The sequence below is a fragment of the Rosa chinensis genome, chromosome 7 (assembly GCF_002994745.2).
Source record: "Rosa chinensis cultivar Old Blush chromosome 7, RchiOBHm-V2, whole genome shotgun sequence".
Classification (NCBI taxonomy): domain Eukaryota; kingdom Viridiplantae; phylum Streptophyta; class Magnoliopsida; order Rosales; family Rosaceae; genus Rosa; species Rosa chinensis.
The window spans coordinates 61,973,143-61,989,830 of NC_037094.1; the positions used below are offsets into that span (position 1 = coordinate 61,973,143).

Below are 16,688 nucleotides of genomic sequence, written 5' to 3' on the forward strand. Positions count from 1 at the left end.
ATTTATACCTTCAAATTTAATTTAGGAGATATATATTATTTATAGTCGTACTTTTAATTTTGCCTTTCTCCTCAGATTCTCTCTTGTTGACTCTCTCTACTACATGAAGAAGCCTCGACTGCACTCCGGTCTTCGTGACATCGCCATGCTTCGACGAGGCTGGCCTTGAGCTCCCCTGCGGCAATAAAATCGAAATCTCTAATAAAATATGTATCCCACAATTAAGGAGTGAAAAATGATTAAAACCTTACCTAAATTATCACAATAATTAAAAACTAAACGTTGCTTGTCGCTGGGGAAACTCTACTAAATAATGAGTCATACGCGTAGTGATGCTTAAGAACCTGTCGAGAAGCAAGACAAGCAATTTCACCCGGAGAAAAAAAAAACAACGCAAATAATTAAAACAACGTGTTAAAGAATTTTCAACTCCTCCTAGAATGTTGGCAGGAAGCCCTTGACGGCCGAGAAAGTAAGCCATCTTTTCTTCTCTTTAGGTCATACACTCATACCTTCCAAGTCAAGCCCGGTCACCATCTAACCAAAAAAAAAAAAAGCCCGGTCACCAAACGGCGCTTAATTACTGGTCGTCCAAGGGCACCTAACGGGCCCCCCACCCACCCAAACGCGTCCTAGAAGGAGTCACTCACTCTCTTTTTCTCTGACCATCCCAGCTAGCAAAAGCTAGCCCCCGCGGCGCATCTGCTTCCTTCCTTCCTTACTCGCATTTCATACTATAAATACGAACCCCTACAGCTCTTCTCAACACAACACAAACCCTAAACTCAATTCACAACAGAGAGAGCCAGCTTATGTCTCAGAGGCCCAACGTCCCTCACTCCTCCTCCATAGCTTTCTCTCTCCACTCCCATCTCCTCGTCTCCAGTGAAATGAACTCCACCTCCAACTGGGCTTAATTCTTCCATTCCTAATTTTTTCCCCTAACACCTCCATTTTTTGGCACACAAATTTTGCTTCTTTAAAACTTCAACAAAAAAAAAAACCATTCTTTCATTCTTTTTTTAACTGCCCAATACTACTCAAAAGCTTCTATCTTTTCTTCCAATATCGAAATGGGTGTCAAAGGTTTCGTTGAGGGAGGTATAGCTTCCATCGTCGCCGGCTGCTCCACCCACCCTTTGGATCTCATCAAGGTCCGAATGCAGCTCCAGGGCGAAAAGGGCCTACCCGCCCCGGCCCAGCAGCCCATCCACGCTCTTCGCCCAGCTTTCGCCTTCCATTCCCATTCTGGATCCGCAACCATGATGGCTCCTCCGCCGCACGTGGTGGCCGCTCCGCCGCGTGCCGGCCCGATCTCCGTCGGAGTCAAGATCTTCCAGACCGAAGGCGTCAAAGCCTTGTTCTCCGGCGTCTCCGCCACCGTGCTCCGCCAGACTCTCTACTCCACCACCCGGATGGGTCTCTACGACATCCTCAAGACCAAGTGGTCCGACCCGGAATCCGGGAACCTTCCTCTGGGGCAAAAGCTCATCGCCGGACTCATCGCCGGCGGTGTCGGCGCCGCGGTTGGGAACCCCGCCGACGTTGCCATGGTGAGGATGCAGGCCGACGGCCGGCTCCCGGAGGCGCAGCGCCGGAACTACAAGAACGTGGTCGACGCCATCTCAAGGATGGCGAAGCAGGAAGGGGTTACTAGCCTGTGGCGCGGGTCGGGTCTTACGGTGAACCGCGCCATGATCGTGACGGCGTCGCAGCTGGCGTCGTACGACCAGATCAAGGAGGCGATTCTCGAGAGGCACGTGATGGCCGACGGGCTCGGCACGCACGTGACAGCGAGTTTCGCGGCGGGGTTCGTCGCCTCGGTGGCGTCGAACCCGGTGGACGTGATCAAGACTAGGGTGATGAACATGAAGGTGGAGGCCGGGAGGGAGCCGCCGTACACCGGGGCATTGGATTGTGCCCTGAAGACGGTGAAGGCTGAAGGACCCATGGCCCTCTACAAGGGTTTCATTCCTACAATTTCAAGGCAGGGGCCTTTCACTGTGGTGCTGTTTGTGACTCTTGAACAACTCAGGAAGGTTTTCAAGGAGTTTTGAGTTATTGTTTTGAGCTAATGATGATGATGAAAAAAATATTCTATTAATTACTATTATTGATTAATGCATCTCTTGGCTATTTGATTTATAAGACATCACAATTTATTTAGATAACTGAATGAATTAGACCTCAGAATTAACTCAATCAACAAAGCCATTAACGCTGTAATCCGGTTGGCTTGGATGGTGTAGCATATAGTCATATAGGCCTGGGATCTGGAACCTCAAAACCAATTGAAAAATCCGGTTGGCTTCGGTTCTGACAGATGCAAGACCGGTTTGGTTTCAATTCATATTTTTTTTTTTGTGCGGAACTGAAGGACATCTCTATAATTGGATGTTTGGCCGAGTTTATTTTAAAAAAATAAGTTCGGCCATAAGAGATCTCAATCCTAGTTTGTTTTTTTTATACAAGAAAAGAAAAAAACTACAACGAAAAACCACGAATACAACTCCCGCCTAGCTGATTCAAATGGAATGTTGAGGACACAAAAATGGGGAGACAAGAAAACCATACGCTTGGATTAATTCTATCATGCCCAAGGTCAGCTAACTTATTGGCAACAAAATTAGCTTCTCGAAAAATATGCCTAAATTGGATGAACTGAAACTGATCAACTAAGAGACGAATGTTCTGCACAAACAGCTTAATTCTCCAAGGAGTTGACATCTTGTTGAGCAGACAGTCAATGAGCGCTTTTGAATCACCTTCAACCCAAACATGAGTAAAATGATTCAGAAGAGCGGAACTTAAACCATCTCGAAGAGTAGCTACTTCAGCAACAAAGACCCCTGATTGACCAATTTTCTTTAAAGCAGCAATGAGTGGATTACCATCTTCACACTCAGGCCTAGTTTATAACCTAAAATGCAAACAATTTTTTCTTTCAGATAGAACCTGGAAATTTTCTGTTTTGGTTTCAGAATTTTTTAGGTCCACGAAATTCAAGTAGAGGAATAAACATTCAAGTAGAATATTGATGTATAGTCTAATGTAAAATCTGCGAGAACATATTTGTTGATCAATATCATTTAAAAACCATGAAATTCAGCTTCTTCCTTTGGCTTCCCTCATCAAGTGATGTTTGGATGCAAATGTTCAAGTTACTTCCGTCTATCAGATTTTGTTTGATTGGGTTGTAAATTTTCGAGTGCATTCAATGAGTAAGTGGGCTTTCATATCAACTCCACTTTTCTTATATGTTTAATTGTCTCTAATATCTTATGTTCAAGACTCATATGATATGAACTAGCTCCATAAGATCGAATAGAATAAGTGATTGGCATAATTTAGATTATATTTTATCTATTTCACTTATTAAATAGTATATAAATGTATTTAGTTCCTTTGCAGTGACTCAATTTGTGTATGTAGTTTTGGAAAATAATGTGCATGGCAGACAGCAATAGGCATATATATCAATTATGTATACAATAAAATGCGTTGAAAGAGAGACTGGATTATAGGCAATTTTCATTTCGTTTGACATGTTGCAAAACTCATTCAAGTTACATTTGCGTCAAGTCTATGTGGCCCAATCCATAAAGCACACCAACATTCATGGAAATGATTTGAGCCCAAACATTGTCTCATCTTCAAACATTTACATTAACTTATTTTTTAGTTGAAATACAACAATCACAGTTACCAACTCTCATAGGAGTCATGATTGAATAGCCGGTTAAGTGTCGGGCTATTCAATCATGACTCTTGTTTGTTTGCTAGAAAGTGATTTTTTGTTGTTACCACAATTACGTACCTGGATAATAGGAGACTAGTTAATAATTTATTTTCTTTCCCAAAAGACACAGAATTTCTTTATTTGTAAGTTTGTTTCGCTTTAAAAAGCAAGCTCATATAGACTTGTAATGAGTAGCATTGCTCGGATTGAAATATTTAAGTGGATTTTGTGGTTTGATGCTTGATTGGTTTGTGTGGTTTTGGGTTTTAGTTTGTATTTCGTTTTCACATCTTCATATCAATGCTTGCAAATCAAATAATCAAGGGAAATTATTTTTTAATACAATGTTTGATTTGAATTTTGGGTCTCTGTTCTGTATATGATCTGCATTTTGTCTAAAGCCCTATATCCAATCAACCACTCTCCTTTTTTGAAATTGATATATGTCTGCCACATGCAAGTGAGTTCCATATTTCCATTTCATCATCAAAAGTTTACAACTTTGTTATGGTAAAAGATCTTATTGTATGGCCTGCCAATTGACGCTTTAAGTAAATTTTAGTTCTTTGGCTAGGATTTGGTGAACTGTTTATTATGTGTTCATAAATCATGTTTGTCGTTTGCAGGACTTTTGCTGGCATAATTTTGCAAACCTGCTTTCTTCATCGTCTTCCACAACATATTCCTATTACACGCACAGTGTTTTTGAGGATAAACTGATTTGGGGAGTTCTTCTACAGGGATGTTCTCTATTAAATCAGCATGCAGTAAGCTTTGCAATTTTGAAGTGAATAGCTTAATTACCGAAGTTGTGAGGTGAGATATAGATAACTAATGAATGAGTTTTAAAAAGAATAAAAGTTGAATTGAGCTGGGTGGAGTCTTTTATTGATCTGATCATTACCCTTGCTCTCATGTGAATAAGAATGTCATTGCAGCTTAGCTGAAAAGAAAAGTTGCTCAAGTTGATGTTCACAATTGGACAGTAGAAGTCAAAGGAGGAGCAATTCTTTCTTCTTATTTTTTGAGAAAAAACACAAACCTGTGGCATCGCGTGGGCGAGAGCTAGCTAGTGGTATAACGAAATGTTAACAATATTCGATAAAGGGTGATTCAACAACAAATTAAGAACCACCATTTGAATAATGATGATGTTGAATGATTATTAATGATTCTCTTTTGGCTAATATAAGACACAACTTATCAAATTCTACAACTCTACTTGCTCCACCCCTATGGCTGTGTTTGGTATGCCCGTTCTTTTTAGAGAAGCTGGTTTTTGCTTAATTCTGAGAATAAGTAGCTGAAAAGTAAAGTAGTTGAGTGTTTGGTAAACTAAATTTTTAAGTGCTAAGAGTGCTACAAACAGTAGAACCATTTCTACTCCTCACAGTTCCAAGCCCAATCTCACTCAATAATTTCATTCATTGATTAATCAATCAACTTCAGATACAGATTGAATCTGGAAGAGAGAAGGGACTTATGAAGAGAGCGTGGGTCGATGGTGTTGACCGTCGAGTAGGTTGTGTGTAATTTCTTCAAGGAAGGGAGAGTAGAAATTTGTATTTTGAAAGAGTCATTACTCTACAATTAATGTTTATCGCTACAGTGGCTTGCGGTAGCTTCTGATTCTAAAAGAAACCTTGCACTAAAATATGCTTTTCCACTGGAAAAGCCATTAATATTGCTTCTGGAAAAAGCAGGCTGGAGGTCAAGTTACCAAACACCAAACCTTTCATTGCTTAGAAGTAGGGAGTTAAACATATAAAAGTAGAGGAATAAACAGATAGTAGAATATCATCGAATGTAACTAAATTAAATTTAAAATGTTTGAGAACATTTTTTTTTTTTTGAGGGAAACGGAAGACTGATTCATTGATATAAAATCATACGACCTCACTCGGTCAAGCATGAAGGGTACAAACACCCCTCATATTACAATCATTGCTCAAGTAGTGCACTGAATGCACATAAAAATGACTACTAGCCTAGACTACTGCGCCTTGAACACTAAGAAGCTGCAACACTAAAAAAATCAGTAAATCCGCCTAAGACCCTAATGGTGTACATTAGTACTGATCTTTGGGCATATTGTAACGTCTTAGAGAAACAACGTATACAAGGCCAAGGCCTATAGCACCCAATAAGGGAATTATTGAAACAAAAAATAAGAAAAAACTCATGCAACAGTTCATCCAAGGCCCAAACCAGCCTGGCCAAGCCCAGCCCAGCCTCCACTTCCCTGTGCACCTGCCACACGCACACAACGACGATCCCACCACCACGACTCACCTTGATGGAGGAACTGCCGCCCGCATCAAGGAAGATCACCACCACCGCGATGCCACCACCACAGAGAAGACACCAAAACAGCCAGACTTGGGTCCAACCGATAGATCCCAACCATCAAGCCGCCACCGGAAACCCCCTGAAAATGCCATCACCGCTGCCTGGATCACTAGCCCACGCCACCCACGTCGTCCTTGATTCGGTACCCACGGTCACTCAGCGTAGAGAACGACGACCAGACCTCACCGACCGGCACTGGCGATCCGAATATAGCTAGCCTCAAAGCCAAAAGGACCATAACCATCAATACCCGTCCGGCAGCATCACAACGTCGGCGAGGCAGAGCCAGCGCTGACGCTGGAGCGCCACCGGATGAGAAAAAACTCGCAAAAGCCTAGGCAGAAGTCGTGCTCTTCTCTCACCCTAACAGGCGGCTAGGGTTTTTTTTTTGCACAATCTTGTACTTTTTGTTTGAGAACATATTTGTTGATCAACATCATTTAAAAACCATGAAATTCAGCTTCTTGCACTAGCTTCCCTCATCAAGTGATGTTCGGATGCAATATTCAAGTTACTTTCTTTTATTGGGTTGCAAATTTTCAAGGGCATTGAATGACTAAGTGCATTTTCATATCAACTCCATAGTCCGATATGTTTAATTGCCTCTAATATCTTCTGTTCAAAAAATCACTCACAGAGTTTTGACCTGTTCGACACTTAACTCACTGACATTTCAAAAAGTTTACTTAACTCACTGTCATTAAATTTTCCATTAGAAGCCATCTAGACAAATATGCCCTTAATTTTAACTGTTTCCAATGGTAGAATTAACAACAATGAGTTAAGTGAAAGATTGATATAAAAGTGAGTGATGTTAAGTGATATTGTTGAAAATACAGAGAGTTAAGTATCAAACGGGTCATAACTTAGTGACCATTTGTGATATTTTCTCCATACGATACGAACTAGCTCCATAAGATCTAATAGAATAAGTGATTGGCATAATTTAGATTATTCTTTATCTATTTCACTTACTAAATAGTATGTAAATGTATTCAACTCCCTATATTGACTCGATTTGTGTATATAGTTTTGGAAAAAAAAAAATATGCATAGCAAACAAAAATAGGCGCACACACACACACACAAGCCTATATATATACATATATCGATCATGTATACAATAAAATACATTTAAGGACAGATTACATTATGAGCAATTTTCACATCATTGTCTTTTCTTTAAACATTTAAAATAAATTACTTTTCAGTTGAAATACAACAATCACATTCAATATAGTTACCAACTTTCATAGGAGTCATGATCGAAATGACCGGTTGCACTGGTGGTTTATGCGATCATGATTACTATTTGTTTGCTAAGAAGTGGCTTTTTGTTAGTACCACAATTACTTGTTTGACCAATGAGAGACTAGGTAATGAATTTTTCCTTGAAGGCACGAAGTATATTTGTTTGTAGGTTCGCTTCGTTTTAAATAGCGAGCTCATATAAATTTGTAATAAGTAGCATTGCTTAAATTGAAATATTTAATTGTATATAAACTCTAGTTGTATATTGAAGTAACAAATGTTTTTTTTTTTTTTGAAAGAAAGACGACAAACTATATTAAGTGAAATTGATGAGTATATGGAGTGATGCATAAAACATCGAAAGAAAGCAATAAAACATAACGAGATGCACAGACGCATCTATTATAACGTAAAAGTAATGCATAACTGGATGCACAATCGCATCGAGATGAAAGGTAACCATGTGACTTGATACCATAAGACATCGCTGCACTGCATATGTCACTAAAACAGTGTAAATAGAAGAGTAACCGTAACTGTAGCTGATGATATGACCACCTATGAGAGGTAATTCACTCACTAAGAGATCGAAAGCAACCGAGGTTGTCAAAAACTCGGATGTTGGCAGACAAACTCAAGAACCAGAACTAGAACCAATACCAGAACAATATGAGCAACTGTTTCGGATCCAAGATCCAAATTAGGGTACGACCCGGGTCCCAAATGCTGATCCATATCTGACTCGAAGATAAAATTGAACCTGATGCAGCAAAAAGGGCCGAAGCCCAAGAAGCGCTGCTCTGTACACCCAGGCAACTGGGCACCCATTTGGAAATACTCAGGCCACCCATGCAACTGGGCACCCAACCATCACTGATCTGAGCAGAAACCCCGCCATCCTCTTTTGAATCAACTCGTCGCTCCACTGATGCTGATTGAAGAGATCGATCTGGGAAGAGCAGTCGAGCGAATGACCTGGAAAAGCACATCTCCGAGTCTATCCACAGACGATACCAAAAACGCAACACCTTCAACCCTCGCCGGAGAGGACTCAGTCGCCGTCTCGCTGTCTCGCTCCCTACGGGGTCACCCTCGCCCTTTACCTCCTCGGTGATGCAGCCACCTAACACCGCCTTTAGTCGCCCACGAATGGATCTGATCCAAAACTCCTCCTGGCAAAGCACAATAGGAAAAGATCTCCCATCGGAAGCCGATTGCATTGGCAAAACCAAGGCCCCAAATGGAGAGGATCTGAATGCATTGCTGATAGAACCCAGATCCCAAGTTTGGTTAGGGTCCACCAGATCACAGCGCTGCCCTCCTCCACCATCATTGAAACCGATTGTAGCCACAGTAGCACGAGCAAAACCCGAATGGGGTGAATCCCATTGCCAAAACGACGAGATTAGGGTGCAGCAACCCGAAGGTTGAAGAGGAGAGATTCTCGAGTCCAAGAGACTTGACAGCTAAGGACCATGGACACCGATGTCGCAATCCAAGAATATCGGCCGATGAAACCCTAGGGTTAGCCACCGCCAAGAGGAGAGAGCGAGAGCTCTCATGACACTTTTGCCCCAGTAACAAATGTTTAATTGCCTCCAATATTTCATATATTTTTGGAAAATAATATACATACGATTAATTTGATGATATGGACAACACTAGGCAATATATATAACAATCAATATCATATGAAAATTAGGAAAAACAAAATCATATCAATTTTATTTCAACAATCTCAATACTCATTATACATATACAAAACGAAAATGCCTTTTGAGGGACGGTGTATTCAATAAAGACTCTATAGGATTATTTTGTATTTTAAGATTCATTTAAAATCCTATGGTATTCAATTTAGATTTTAAAAAGTCCTTTAAAATCTTGAGGTATTCAATCAAGATTTTAAAAAGTCCTTTCAATTCTGGTGGTATTCAAAAGCCCAATGATTTTGAAGGAATTTATTAAATGCTTGATTTTGTAGGATTCTAGGGTGCTTGGTATAAATACCAAACCCTATCAGAAATCCACCCTCTAGACATGAGATGAAATCCACCCTCTAGACGTGAGATTTTGACGTCTTCTTCTCTCATTCTGAAGATGAAAAAGACGCCAAAGAGAGAAGATGAATTGACCTCAACCTCTGACCTCGAAGTGACCTCAACCTGACTTGGGGGAAATTATCACTTGGTTTTGGCTAATTTGATCAGGTTAGAAAGTTTATGTGGACATATCATTCTTCTTTTGGCTAAGAACGTATTTGATTAGCTTAAGGATTTCATGTACCAAGGCTGCGTATTATCTGTTTGATTCTGAATATATTGATGGTTGAAATACTACTTGGCTTCTTTTGGATTTTTTTCTTTTTTAGGTTGAAATTTTTGTTTAGCTTTGTATTGGTAGGATTGGGTGAGTAAGGATCGCTAATTGGGTGATTGTTAGGATTGGGTGAGTAAGGATCGCTGATCAGTGATGCATGGATGTATATACCAATACTTGTACAACCACCCATTCCCATTTTTAGAAGATTGCATCATGGACTCGTAGAGTTTAACTTGTATAGTTTAGTTGTCAAAATTGTGTATAGGTTGAGCATACGTTGTATTGTGCTCCACATATGCCTTTGGGATCACAGGTTATTAAAGCTTAATTAGTTGTCTTTCCATTCTACACAGTCAATGATGCCTAGTGACAATGACATTGTTTATGTTAAAGATCTAAATCATCTAATACATGTGCTGAAAAAGAAGCACGCTGCTAAAGGTTACAAAAGCATAGTGAGAGTTTTCACTTCAGTAGTAATTGATATACAATCTGCCCTCACTATAGGTTTCAACTATTATTTTGGTGAACTATAAACTTAAGAACTTTTTTACGCTTTGGCTGAAAAAAAAATGAAAAAAAAAAGGTGTTTTACCTTGAAGCTTGTGAATCTGGGAGTATGTTTGAGGGTTTGGTTCCAAAGAATATGAACATTTATGCTACTGTAGCAGCAAATGCAGAAGAGAATAGTTATGCAACAAATTGTTATGTTGATCCTCATGTTCCTAAAGAATTCGGTACTTGTTTGGAAGACTTGTACAGTATTTTCTGGATGGAGGAATTGGTAAGAGAAATTTAGAGTTTTTGTTTATATGATGCTGTCTAACTAGTGACTTTCTAAAGTAGTTTAAATCAAAAGCTAATCAGTAGTCTGTTGCTTCTGTGATTTTGGTACATTCACATTGAGATAAGTGATGTAGCCCTCCTTCAATCTCAGCAAAAGGTTTCCAAACTTCAATTCTGAAATTTTATTTTATACTATAAACTAGTTGATTTCTGGGTACTGAACTCCAACTACTTAATAATATCAAAATGGTTTACATTACCTCCATTTAATCTTCAGGTAAACAGAGCTCAACTTGGCTCTCATAAGAAGCTCAAAAGCAGGGACTTAATGAAACTGCTCGAAGGAAACATGCATGTGGACTACAGCATAACCAAAATAGGGGAGCTTCTGTTTGGAGAAGAGCTCAAAAGTATTGATGAATGTTAGGCCTTAGGGACAACATCTAGCGGATGACTGGGAGTGCTTCAAGATGTTTGTATGTTCTCCTAGCTATCAGAATTTTTTTTTTTTTTTTACACACTTTATTGATTGCATCTCTCAGTTGTTGAACTGGAGTTCTTTCCTATGCAGAGTCGCTGTGGGAAGCTATCGACATATGCAGAATGAAATACACGCAAGCTTTTGCCAACATTTGCAATGTCAGGTCAGCCTAGAGAAAATGGTTGCAGTGTCTAATCAAGCTTGTTCTAAGAAACCCCATGTCTAATCTGAAAATGGATGTACTAAATAAAGTCATGCATGTATGCCGGTTACTTCTTTGGGTTACTACAATGAAAATTAAAAATTATAAGTTGATAAAGATCAAATATTTTAAAAATGTGATATGCAAATCTTGCTAGTATATAAACAGACGGCCAATTATCTGCCTTAGTCAGAGTCCATTCCAGAAGATATCCTTACAAGAGTGGCTCTAGGTGTTGTGTATGATTACTAATCTGCCAAGCTTGCTGATATTGAATGCAATGATGTAAGTTGAAGTTTTGAGTCTTTCACTTGCAATTTAGGTATACATGAATGAGATGTTTAAGATAAAGTTTCGGTTTTATTTAAAATTAGGGAATGGATGCTAGTTCTTTAGAAGTTGAGGACAAGGATCATGTGGAAATGGTGCTTAAGTACATCGAGGAGGATGGAGATCTCCGTCGTTGGAGCCTACCGGATTTAATTTATTGGACTTTTAGTCAATCGCTCAAAGTTGAATTGCTTTACTAATCCATACATGTATGAAACGGTTTGGAATGTAGACCTTAATATGATGAAAACACCTGGGAACTATGCTTTGAGATATAAGATATCCTTATATATGAATTTGTAACCAGTAAAAAAAAAAAATCTTGCTAATACAATATAGTAGAATCTGTTAAAATCCAAACAAATCTTACTAATAAAATACAATAGAATCTGTTCAAATCTATATGGAATTAACCTTCACAGCAACACAAGAGCAACCGTCTTCTTATCATTTACTAAAAAAACAACTAGGGTCGCCAAGCACCGTTAGGGTTTGTGTGCCGCCACCAAGCAAGCTTGCAGCTTAATCTATTATGTAGCCATGCTACAGGGAAACATTTTGATCTGGAATTACAGAGGCATAGTCTGCAATGAGACACAACGAGCCCTTATCGACTTGGTCCAGATGAAGAAACCGAATCTGATTTTTTTGGCTGAAACCCTTGCGAAACCATCTTGCATAGACTCTATAACAAGCCGACTTGGCTTTGCTAGAAATATATGTTATACACACGAAGAGGGATCCCAAGGTCTGGCTTTACTCTGGAGCAATGGGATTCATGTTGATCTGCGCACAAAATCTTCTCATCACATTGATGTTGAGGTTTGTGAACAAGGAAGCCATGCTTCTTACTGTTTCACGGGAATTTATGGCTTCGCTGCACAGGGAGAACGCAATAGAACATAGGATTTAATTTGAACCCTAGAGGCTGAAAGATGTGATCTGGCTTGGCTCATGGCAGGTGATTTTAATGAAATCATGTGCCAGGCTGACAAGTCCAACGGAGTACCATGAGCTGTTGCACCCATGGCTTCATTTAGACATACGATAGTGGATTGTGGCCTCGTTGATATGGGATTCAGTGGCAGTAGGTATACTTGGTCCAATAAGTTTACCAAAGAACGTCTTGACAGAAGTTTTCAATCAATTCAATGGAGGGATTCTTAATCTTACAGTAGGACAATCAAACTGCCACCAAATGAGTCTGATCATTGCCCCATCCTTGTTGAAGTGCGATCTGAGCAACATCATTTCAGGAAAGCTAGCAGGAGATTTAGGTTTGAAGAAATGTGGCATGGCAATGAACAATGCAATGCCATCATTCAAAAGAACTAGTCAGGCCCTACAACCGGCAACATGCTGCATCAAATTGGACAGAAAATTTCTAACACAGGTACACAACTCTTGCTGGCATACCACAGAATTTGAGAAGCAAAAGGTAGAGCTGTGTGTAATTCGAGAGAAGCTAGAGGATATTATGAAGCAACCCTTCTCTTCAAACCAATATGAAGAGCAACGTTTGTTGCATGTTAAGCATAGTCAGATTCTCTCCCAACAGGAAAAATATTGGAGACCACGTTCTCGAGCTGTTTGGTTAAAAGATGGTGATAGGAACTCTGCCTTCTTTCATCGAAAAGCTTCAAACAGAAAAAGCAGAAACTCAATTAAAGGGTTAGTCAATGAAGCAGGCCTATGGCAGAATGAACCAACTGAAATTTGAAGAATGATTCTAGAGTACTACAAGGGAGTCTTTACTACAGATGGCATTGATGATGCTGCCCTCTCTGAGGTCTTTCGTGCCACCCCAATGAAGGTTCTGCAACACATGAACTCGGACCTATTACTACCATACACAGATGATGAAATAAAAAGTGCTCTTTTTCAGATGCATCCTTCAAAAAACCCGGGACCAGATGGTATGTCTCCTTTCTTATTGGGATATTGTTGGTATGGATGTTTGTGTGGCAATCAGAAATTTTCTAGAAGCAGGTGATATTTGGGAAGCTTCCAACTTCACGCACATCTACCTTATTCCAAAAATTAAAACTCCCACAGAAGCCTCTCACTTTAGACCTATAGCTTTGTGTAATGTAATTTATAGAATTAGCTCAAAGGTCATAGCCAACAGACTGAAAAGGTGGCTCCCTGAAATCATCTCTCCACTACAAAGTGCTTACGTCCCAGGAAGACTGATATCTGACAACACTCTTGTTGTAACAGAAGCTGCTCAGTTTATGTATAAATTGAGGACTCAAGAGGAGGGGATTTTTTTCTCTCAAATTGGATATCTCAAAGGCCTATGATCGTCTGGAATGGACTTTTTTGCAGACCATGTTAACAAAATTGGGATTTCATCCACGGTGGATTCAAATGGTGATGAGTTGTGTCAAGTCTGTCACTTATGCTATCGTGGTTAATGGAGAACCAACTGAAGTGATCACACCAACAAGAGGCATCAGACAAGGTGATCCGTTGTCACCGTATTTGTTTATTCTTTGTGCAGAGGGTCTCTCTGCCCTTTTGTCTCAAACAGTGGAAGTAGGCGCACTTCAGGGTCTGACATTCTTCTACAGTTGCACTTCAGGGTCTACACCACTTGTTTTTTGCAGATGACAGTTTTCTCTTTGGAGCTGCAACTGTAGAAGAATGTCAGACGATTAGACAGATTCACAATGTTTATGCGCAAGCATCAGGTCAAAAGATTAATTTCCAGAAGAGTAGTGTGGTGTTTAGTAGAAATGTACCAGACACTTTACAACATGAGTCGGCATCCATTCTAGCAGTGAAGAAAGTTGATGAGCATGACAGATACCTAGGTCTTCCTTTAAGGGTTGGAAAATCCAAAACTGCAAACTTCCAATACATACAAGAAAAGTTGACGAAGAAATTAGTGAATTGGAAGTCCAACATTCTCAAAGCAGTTGCACAAACAATGCCACTCTATGCTATGAATTGTTACCTATTACCTAAAGGTCTATGTGATGATATTCATAAACTTTGTGCCTCTTTTTTCTGGGGTGACTCTGATACAAAAAAGAAAATCCACTGGAGAAGTTGGGAAAAGTTATGCCTTACTAAACAAGAAGGAGGTATGGGATTTAAGAACATTTATGCTTACAATTTGGCCATGCTTGCTAAACAAGGGTGGAGAATTATTTCCAACCCTCAGTCTCTAGTTGCTCAGCTCTTTAAAGCCAGGTACTTTCCCAATTGTTCTTTCTGGGATGCCGAGTTAGGTATGGCACCTTCATTCTCATGGAGAAGCATTATTGAGGGCAGACCAGTGCTAAAAGCAGGAGTCAAATGGAGAATAGGTGATGGTCAGCTAGTAAGCATCTGGAACGATGATTGGATCCCAAATTGTCCAAGATATTTAATCCAAAGACTGTTGAGCTCTCCTTTTGATAAGGTGGCTAACTTAATAAATGAGCATGATCGTTCCTGGATTCCCACATCAGTTCATACGCTTTTCCCTACTGATGTGGCTACACGCATCCTTGCTATTCCCTTAAGCAGAAGAAGCACATGTGATAAACAGTATTGGCAACCAGAAAAGAAAGGTATATTCACAGTGAAATCGGCTTATTGGGTGGCTAGGGTTCATGTTCTTGGCAATGCTTTAGCTACTACATCAACCAGGGATCCCTTCCAAGAGCTGTGGAAAAGACTATGGGGAGCCAAAGTGCCGGGGAAAGTGCAAATATGTGTGTGGAGAGCATGTCAAAATCTATTGCCCACAAGGGAACGTCTTCTCACCAAGGGCTATGAAGGTGACTTGAGTTGTTTGCTTTGTAAGCATAGCATGGAAGACACTATGCATCTTTTTTGCAAGTGTCCTGTTGCTGTTGAGTTCTTCTCCATATTATCTTCTCATCTTCAAAATTCTATTCTCCCCAACATGGTGTTTAAAGAATGGATGCTTGAACGAGCCCTACATCTCAAGCAGGAGGGGTTTGAAGGACTTCTCATGGGCATCTGGTCCTTATGGAAGAACAGAAATGACATGTTATGGGAGAACACTTCGAAACCTGCTTCTGCTCTTTTCCTAAGCTCTATGACATGGTTAGATGAGTACAAACAGGCTAGAACTTCTCCTATTGCACCTCAACCGAAGACTAAAGCTTGCTGGCAGCCTGCACAACATGGTGAAGTAAAAATTAATGTTGATGGAGCATTCTTGCCTACTCTAACTCAAGGGGGTCTTGGCGGGGTAATCAGAGACTATAAAGGTCAATTTGTTGCAGCTTTTGCACACCCTATTCAGTTTGTTTCTTCAACCAAGCAAGTGGAGCTTTTAGCTATCAGGGAGGGGCTGGATTTCATTCAGCATTTGCAACTCACGCATGCTACTATAGAAACTGATTGTCTTGCAGCAGTACAAGAGATCACACATGCGGGTGTTGCCCTCTTTGAGTTTGGTAGTATTGTTGATGATATATGTATAGCCCTACACAACCTGCCGCAAGTCAGGATCACTTTTGCCCCATGGACATGTAACCAAGTAGCACATAGACTAGCCAACCATGGATTCGAATTTGATTAGAAACAAGCCTGGTTTACCCAAGCTCCTAATTGCATTAGGGATGTACTACATCATGATTGTAACCTATTGCCATAGTTTGCAATAAAATCAGTCGCTTCTTTCAAAAAAAATTTATATGGAATTAAAACAATCTGTGGGTTCTGCAGAGTCCACGAGAATCCATGGATTATAAAAAGTCAGACAGAATCATTTAAAATCCAAATTGAATACACCCCCCTAAATTTCATGCAATGTTGGTGTGAGTGACTTGCTGCTAAACTCATTCAAATTACAGTTGCGTCAAGTTTACGTGGCCAACATTCATCGAAACGATATGAACCCAAAGTCTAATATGATAACATATCTATAGATTGGTTTTGACCTGGATAATGAAGATGCTTAGAAAATATACAAGCAATCATGTTCACTGCTCACAAGACTTTTAGCCAAAGCCATTCAACTTTATCAGACCAAGATATATAATTTTCCATCAGTTTGAACTCATGAGCAATAAATATCACTATAATCATCACCCTCTTTTAACACTTCGAGTAACTTGAAAAGCTAACAATTTTGGCCTATGAAAAAAAATCCAAATACCCTCATTTGATCTGATTTAAATCTGTCATTTGGTGAGGATTTCCATCCCAAACAGTGCTTCCAGTTCTTATTAAAAACTGTTGACATCTATGAACTTGTAGTTCTG

At 39.9% G+C, this 16,688-nt stretch overlaps 1 protein-coding gene across 1 annotated transcript; it reads left to right on the plus strand.

Annotated features, from left to right (window-relative positions):
* The first annotated feature begins 746 nt into the window (after positions 1 to 746).
* LOC112177241 (mitochondrial uncoupling protein 5) lies at positions 747 to 2,171 on the plus strand. The gene has a single exon (XM_024315533.2). The coding sequence runs from the start codon at positions 1,074 to 1,076 to the stop codon at positions 2,055 to 2,057; it is 984 nt and encodes a 327-aa protein (XP_024171301.1). The 5' UTR covers positions 747 to 1,073; the 3' UTR covers positions 2,058 to 2,171.
* Positions 2,172 to 16,688: the final 14,517 nt, after the last annotated feature.

Bases quoted from the DNA above. Each gene is read 5' to 3' on its own strand.
- LOC112177241 (XM_024315533.2), top strand. From the start codon at position 1,074: ATGGGTGTCAAAGGTTTCGTTGAGGGAGGTATAGCTTCCATCGTCGCC.